Below are 7,347 nucleotides of genomic sequence, written 5' to 3' on the forward strand. Positions count from 1 at the left end.
GAAATCCAAGACTTGGAGAAAAAAGGTTTAATTACCAAATCACGATCCTCCTCGTCTTGTGCAGCTTTCTATGTTAATAAAAATAGTGAAATAGAAAGAGGTACCCTTAGGTTAGTAATTAACTATAAACCTTTAAACAAAGCTCTAAAGTGGATTAGATATCCTATTCCAAACAAAAGAGATCTTCTTTAAAAGCTTCATTCTGCTTTCATTTTTTCAAAATTTGATATATGAAGTCAGGATTTTGGCAAATCCATATTCATCCCAGAGGCTGTTACAAAATTGCATTCACAGTTCCATTTGGCCAGTATGAATGGAATATAATGCTATTTGTTTTAAAAAATGCCCCTTCTGAATTTCAAAGAATTATGAATGACATTTTTAATCCCTATTCAAAGTTCTGCATTGTATATATTGATGATATACTAATTTTTTCAAATTTTCTTGAACAACATTTTAAACATTTAGAGAAGTTTTTTTATGTTGTCAAGAAAAATGGTTTAGTTGTTTTCAAAATCCAAAATCTCTTTATTTCAAACAAAGATCAAATTTCTTGGGCATTACATCTCTCGAGGAACTATTACTCCAATTGAAAGATCTCTAGCCTTTACTTTAAAGTATCCTAATAAAATTTTGAAAAAGACTCAATTACAAAGATTTTTTGGTAGTTTAAATTATGTCATGGACTTATATCCAAATTTAAACTGTTTAGCAAAGTCTTTCCATTATAGGTTGAAGAAAAATCCCCATGCATGGTCTGATGAGCATACAAAGATTGTTCAAAGCATCAAAAAGCAAGTTTTTGAAATTCCATGTTTGAAACTTGCCAATCTATCTGCATTCAAAATAGTTGAAACTGATGCATCAGATTTAGGTTATGGTGCAATTCAAAGCAATAAAGAATGCATTATCCAGTTTACTTCTGTGCACTGGAATGACACTCAAAAAAATTATTCAACCATAAAAAAAAAATTCTTTCAATAGTCCTATGCATTTCAAAATTGTAAAGTGATCTTTTAAATTAAAAATTTCTTTTAATGATTGATTGTAAATTTGCAAAAGAAGTGTTACAAAAAGATGTTCAAAACATAGCTTCAAAGCAAATCTTTGCCAGATGGCAAACTATTCTTTCTATTTTTAATTTTAAAATTGAACACATACGAGGATATTCAAATTTAGTACGAGACTTTCTAACCAGAGAGTTCCTTCAAAACAAGGAGTGACAATGCCCCGAAAAATAAAAGCAAAGGATAAAGAAGAAAAGCCAAAAGGAAGTTGAAAAATAATATAAAGCCCAAAGAATGAGATAATTCCCTCCTCTTCAAAGCCAATCAGAACCTGGGCAGAAATCATTCAGGAAGAAATAATTTCTGACAAAGAAGATCCTGTTAACAAGCAATTTCAAATACAGGAATGGCTTGCACAACAATTTCCTGAATTTTTAGAAATGGTCTAAAAATATTTAAAGACAAAGCCTGAGGCTGACTTTCAATCGGAAATTTCTCCAAAGTCATCCTCTTCTTCAACTAAAGATAAAGATATACTCCCTATCCCTCTATCAAAGCCTGAGATAGTAGTTTTCTCACAAAAACTATCTCACAATTCTCAAAGCATTTCAAAACCAAATTCTCAAGAAATAGTTTTGTCCAAAACAAAACTTTTTAAAGCAAATGAATATATAGAAAAATAAAATTTTCAAAGAATTTTAGCTATCGAGGAAGGATTCTGTACAGAAAGCCCCTGAAAATTAGTTTCAAAAGTTTTTCCTTCAGGATGGTATTTTAAACCCTGGAATAAGGGTAAACCTCAGTCTTATTGCTAGTCTATCTTAGAGGTGACTGCTTCTGCAAAGTTCAAATATTTCAAAAAACACATAGACCACAAAGATCCAGCCTATTCTACTTGTACTATTCAAAGAATCCTTCACCCTTCAGATTAGGGAATGGAATTGCATTCTTTAAGATCTTCCCCAACGACCCTTTAAAACACCTATCCCTCAAGTCTCAGTACCACCTTTAATTACTGGGATTACCAACAAGCCTGGTTCAATACCTTTCTCTTATAAAATGAAGGAAAAAGCCATTCCTGCCTTTTTTACTTCGACACTAGCACTATCCAAACCTCAAAGATCCCTTACTGGTTTAAACAATGGTGGAACTATTGTGGTAATATTCCAGAAACTATAATACATGAAGTACTCCCCATTTTTAACCTCTTCAAAGCCCATTATAAACCAAACAAAATAGAAAGATAATTTCCACTCTTGCTTCTATTCTGTTCAAACTTCTTCCTCCTTTGGGTATGCGTGTGGTATTTCTATTTTAATCAAGTAGCAGATGGAGAAGTCATTCTTACCCGAAGATTTAAAGTAAGGTGGTGGGACAAATTCAACCACCAAGAAAAGCTATCTACAAATATGGTTCAAAATTTTCTTACAAAGAATAACTTTTTGCCAGCGCCTAAAGAGCAAACTACCTTCCTGGCACAGAAGTCTTTCATACTTCTAAAATTGGCGGCGGCCCGAACGGAAGATGACTTCCTACAACTGATCAGACAATTGTTAGAAGACCGCCTCCTCTAAAGGAAAATCTAAAGCCTCATCATCTTCTTCAAGTACCAGCTCTGCAGCCATTCACTTAGATGATGACTCCAATGAAGATGATTGTTTTGAGATATTCAAGCCCATAAAATGAAATATTGTAAATCCTTGAAAAGCGCTTGGGTTGAAAACCAGAAATGGCAGCCCACGATGACATTCTGTAACGGGCCAAAAGCCCGAATAAAAAAAGTCTTTTCGAAAGAAAAAGAAGGTAAAAGATTATCTTATCTTGCATCATTATTAAAGAAAAATAAAAAGGACTCCATTATTTCAAAGCATGGCAGACAACTGCTGCTCCATCTCAGGAAAAGAAAAAAGCCTCCTGTTCCATTATCAAAAGCATTCAAAGAACAAATTATTGAAGCTGAAGGCTAAAGACCTCTATAAATATAGGAGATTTCAAAGATGAAAGGCAGACTGAAAAATCACGAGTAAATCTTGTATTATTCAAGTTCTCTATATCAGTAGAAATATAATGAGATAAGTGTATAGAATACGGAGAGTAAATAGAAAACCAAAAAAGTAAATTATTTTTTAAGGAAAGAGAATAAAGCAATAACCCAATAAATAGATATTATGAGATAAAAGAATCCCATTACATGTTGCAAAAGAAGATCTTCTAATTCTTGAGGAGGCTAATCAAGCATATGGCGACCTATAGGATAGCTGAACAAGAAAATTTATACATCTATTACCTTATTTACAGTACATAGTCTCAAACTTATTAAAATTGAATAGGTTAAATATTATTTATTTTTTGAGATTTAGTCTAATAAATAAATCAGTTTCTATATTTTTTTATTACATCAAATCTCTTTTGAGTTTTAATAAAACTAACTACTAATTCATTTCATATCAGTTGAAGGACTAAATTAATAATTTAAGATTACAATTTGATTTTTAAAGGACTAATTCAAAGAGATAGTAGTAAATTTTATTAAAACTTAAGAAAATTTTAATGTAATAAAAAAATACAAAAATTGACTTGTATATTAGATTAAATTTCAAAGAATAAATAATATTTAACCCAAATTGAATTATTAGTCTCATTAAACATCAACATTTGTATGGACTAATATGATAATATTCTTTTTATTACTTTTTTTTTCTATACCTCTATTGGAATAAAAAATTAGAATATAATAATCAAATAATGATATATGTATACAATCATAATGAAGACAAAAATCATCATGGTTTGCATACTTCATTTACTAATATGATATTAGTAGAAAATAGAAAATGAGAATATATGATGATTTTGATTGTTAATTATTGATGGGTTTGCACTTGAAGATGTTCAAGTCCCCTCCCAAGAAATCACTCAACACCTTCCACTGATGAAGCTTTTCTAAAATTCTCATCAAGAGTGGAAGTACATACAAGCATGTTTATATATACCTATGGTAGAGTACATAAAAATATATATATTTATATGTATATAGCACCTTAATATTGGTTACTATATAGAAATTTGACTGATGATGACTGATGGACATGATCATGAAATGGAACATGCATTAGGGTTCTCATCGCTGAAGAGTTGAGGTGGTGGGATTCTCTCAATCACATAAAGTGGTTGGTAATAGTACATCATTCTCTTCATGTTTTCTTCATCAATGGTGGTTATGATTTCACTTTCTCCTCCTTTCTTGCCCTCCTCTTCTTTGTTCTCTGCTGCAGGTTCCTTAATTTCACCTTCTTCTTTTTTGGGTTCTTCTGCTGCTGTTTGGGGTTTTTCCTCTTCTTTCTTCTCTTCCTTTTCTTCCTTTTTCTCTTCTTCTGGTGCTGGTTTTGCTTCCTCTGCTGTTGGTTTCTCTTCTTCCTTTTTCTCTTCTTCTTTCTTTTCTGGCTCTGGCTCTGGCTGTGGCACTATTCGAGCTTGCTTTTTGGTTCTTCTGTATACATAATCCACCAGCTTTTCTGCATCCATGGTCCCTGTCACTGTTACCTTTCCTGTACTCAACTCTGTTACAACTGTTTGCACTCCTGTTTATGCATATAGTAATAGTTAAAAAGAAATTCATTATTAATTAAAAAGACCTTTAATATTTACTAGCCAATATGTGCAAATTTCCTTTTTTAAATTTATTCTTTTAATAAAGTAGGAGGTTCTTTCTCATAAATTTCATATTTCTTTTTACGTATAAGAAGTCGAATTGAACTCAAAATTTTTATTTTTGAACAACAAAAACTTTTACCACTTCATCTTCAACTCGAGCAAAAAAAATAAGAGATTACGGTTTTGGAAATCAAGTCTTTTGAATGGCCCACTTACAGTATGGTATCAATTTGACAAAGGGAAGGCATGCGGTGTTTGTTAAATAAATAGAAAAAAGATCCCCTGGACATTATATTATTCTTATTTATTGTCGGTTGCACATAGAATATGCGTATTTTATTTTTGGAATCCAAAGAGGGACCAAACATTAGCTGATGTGACAGCATTTGAGTCACCAGGTAGATGAAATTCCTATGTTCCCTTTCCTTGCAGTTGGTCAGTCACACTCAACTTGTTGAGTTGGTTGCTATCTAAAATAATCCAGAGAAAAAGGATATCTCAAGTACCAAATCATTTTTATGGATGAGCTTTTACCTCTCATTTTAAGTATTTTTCTTTTAAGTTGCTCAGCACAGGCCTCACAGTGCATATTTATATTTAGCTCCACGGTTGTTGATCTACTAACCTGCAGGAGTTACATATATTTATCAACATTAGATTAAAACAACTTGTTATTGAAAAAAAAAAAAAAAAAAAACTAAATTGAAGGATTTGCTGAACACCAACCTGAGAGGTGACAACTTGGGGCATTGGTTCACCCTCAGCTTCAGGCAATGGAGACAAAACTTTAGCTCTTCTCTTGGTTTTCTTCATGATTCTATTGCAAGCAACTTGAGGTTCCACAATTCCTTTTATAGTTACTTGGTTTTGAGCCATATCCATCACTACTCCCTCCACACCTGCGTGTTCACATCAACCCAATATAATATCTTAATTAACATTCATTCTTTCAGTTTGGATGTTAATTTAGAAAAGAAGAGATGACCAGAAACATACCCCTAATTTTCATAATGGACCTCTCGATCTTCTTGGCACATCCCGCACAATGCAAGTCCACAAACAACACAAAAGGAGATGGTGCTCTTGGCGGCGCCTCCTCCTCCTTTTTCTCTTCAGCTGGCTTCTCCTCTTCCTTTTTCTCTTCCACCTTCTCCTCCTCTGCCTTAGCCTCTGCCTGTATCAACATAAAGTTGACAGAATTAACTAAAATAAAACAGAGTTATAGCATAGTTATTGCATGCATGCATCCATCCAACTACCTGTTTAACTTCTTCACCCATTTGCACTAATAATTAACAGAGCTTGATTTTGCTGAAACTATAATTAATATATATAAGAAGAAAAGACAGGACTATATATTGAAAGATGGAGGAGACAGATATATAGAAGAGATTGTATATATATAAAAATATTATGAAAAGGTGTAAAATTAAGAATGGACGGTGGGGCTAATATAGCTAAGCATATAAAGCATAAATATGTGTGATTCCAGAGCACATGGAATGCCACTAAATGAAGAAAGAAACTATATAGGCTCTTATAATTAATTTTGTTCTTGAAAAGCTTAGGGAAAAGGAAGAGGTGGGAAACCAGTGGAGCAGGGTTGGCAGATTTATAATAGCAGGGGGAGATGAATTGGTGAGGCCGAGAAAGAGTGGCAAAAGAGAAAAAGATAAAAGTGATGAAAAAGAGAGGTATTGAAAAGGATAATACTTCCATTTCCCACCGACTTGGTAGTTTTTTCATGACAATTTGCTGATGTGTAAGACAAATGTAACATGGTATGTCAACAACCTACTTACTAAATTGGAAAGTTCATTGCTATCTGTGGGGATAATTATACATCGGTAATCTAATTTTGCACTTAATTTCAATTTAATTGCTTAATTATAATTTATTTTATAAAAAATACTTAATTTTAATTTTAATTATATAATAGTTAATTAATTTTAATTTATTTCATAAAAATCATTTAACTTTAATTCGGGTTACATAATAGTCATTTTAATTTAACTTTTAATTTATTTTATGTCTCTATCAGCATTAATTTCTTCTTCTTATAACCTAATCAATTTTAGGATTTGTCATATCTCAATAAGGAAGAAAAGTAACATGTCTAGAGGCAATAGTAATGAGAGAGGCAATGATTTTAAGAGCTTTAGTTCCATTTCATCAATCCGTAGAAAAAATTTCGGATATGATCCTACTCAACTTTTCACATCATAGAATTTAAATAACCCTTTCAAGACTTTAAATGGGTGGAGTAACCTTATACTAGAACAACGAGGAAAGTTATTGTTGAGATTTTCATAAAGAAACTGTCTTTTGAAGAAACCTTGAAGCTTCAAGATGTTGAAATTCTTAGAGCAAAAGCTGCAGTGTTTCAAAGAGGACTACAATGGGTTATCTAGCAAATTTGACAGCGTCACAAAGCAAAGACATTGGCTGCAATTGAAAGAATGATGTTACTGGTGGAGAACAGAAATTTTAACCATCAAATTACTGAGTTAAATAAGAATTTTTTTTAAAAAAGATTGTCATTGTCTATATGCTCATTATGTTCATCACTATTATATTTAGATCTTCATGATAAGGAAGACACAATGTATTATATCATCCTTAACAATTTAGTTAGTATTGCAAATTAGGCAGTATTGTGGATGTAACTCAAGAAATAAAAGTGTTG

At 32.0% G+C, this 7,347-nt stretch overlaps 1 protein-coding gene across 1 annotated transcript; it reads right to left on the minus strand.

Annotated features, from left to right (window-relative positions):
• Positions 1-3,842: 3,842 nt before the first annotated feature.
• Positions 3,843-6,295, minus strand: LOC8283706 (heavy metal-associated isoprenylated plant protein 9). Its single transcript, XM_002521262.4, has 5 exons — positions 5,921-6,295; positions 5,658-5,835; positions 5,388-5,560; positions 5,196-5,286; positions 3,843-4,588 (listed from the first exon to the last, which is right to left on the minus strand). The coding sequence occupies exons 1-5, from the start codon at positions 5,939-5,941 to the stop codon at positions 4,101-4,103; spliced, it is 951 nt and encodes a 316-aa protein (XP_002521308.2). The 5' UTR covers positions 5,942-6,295; the 3' UTR covers positions 3,843-4,100.
• Positions 6,296-7,347: the final 1,052 nt, after the last annotated feature.

This window comes from Ricinus communis, chromosome 1, assembly GCF_019578655.1.
Source record: "Ricinus communis isolate WT05 ecotype wild-type chromosome 1, ASM1957865v1, whole genome shotgun sequence".
Lineage (NCBI taxonomy): Eukaryota > Viridiplantae > Streptophyta > Magnoliopsida > Malpighiales > Euphorbiaceae > Ricinus > Ricinus communis.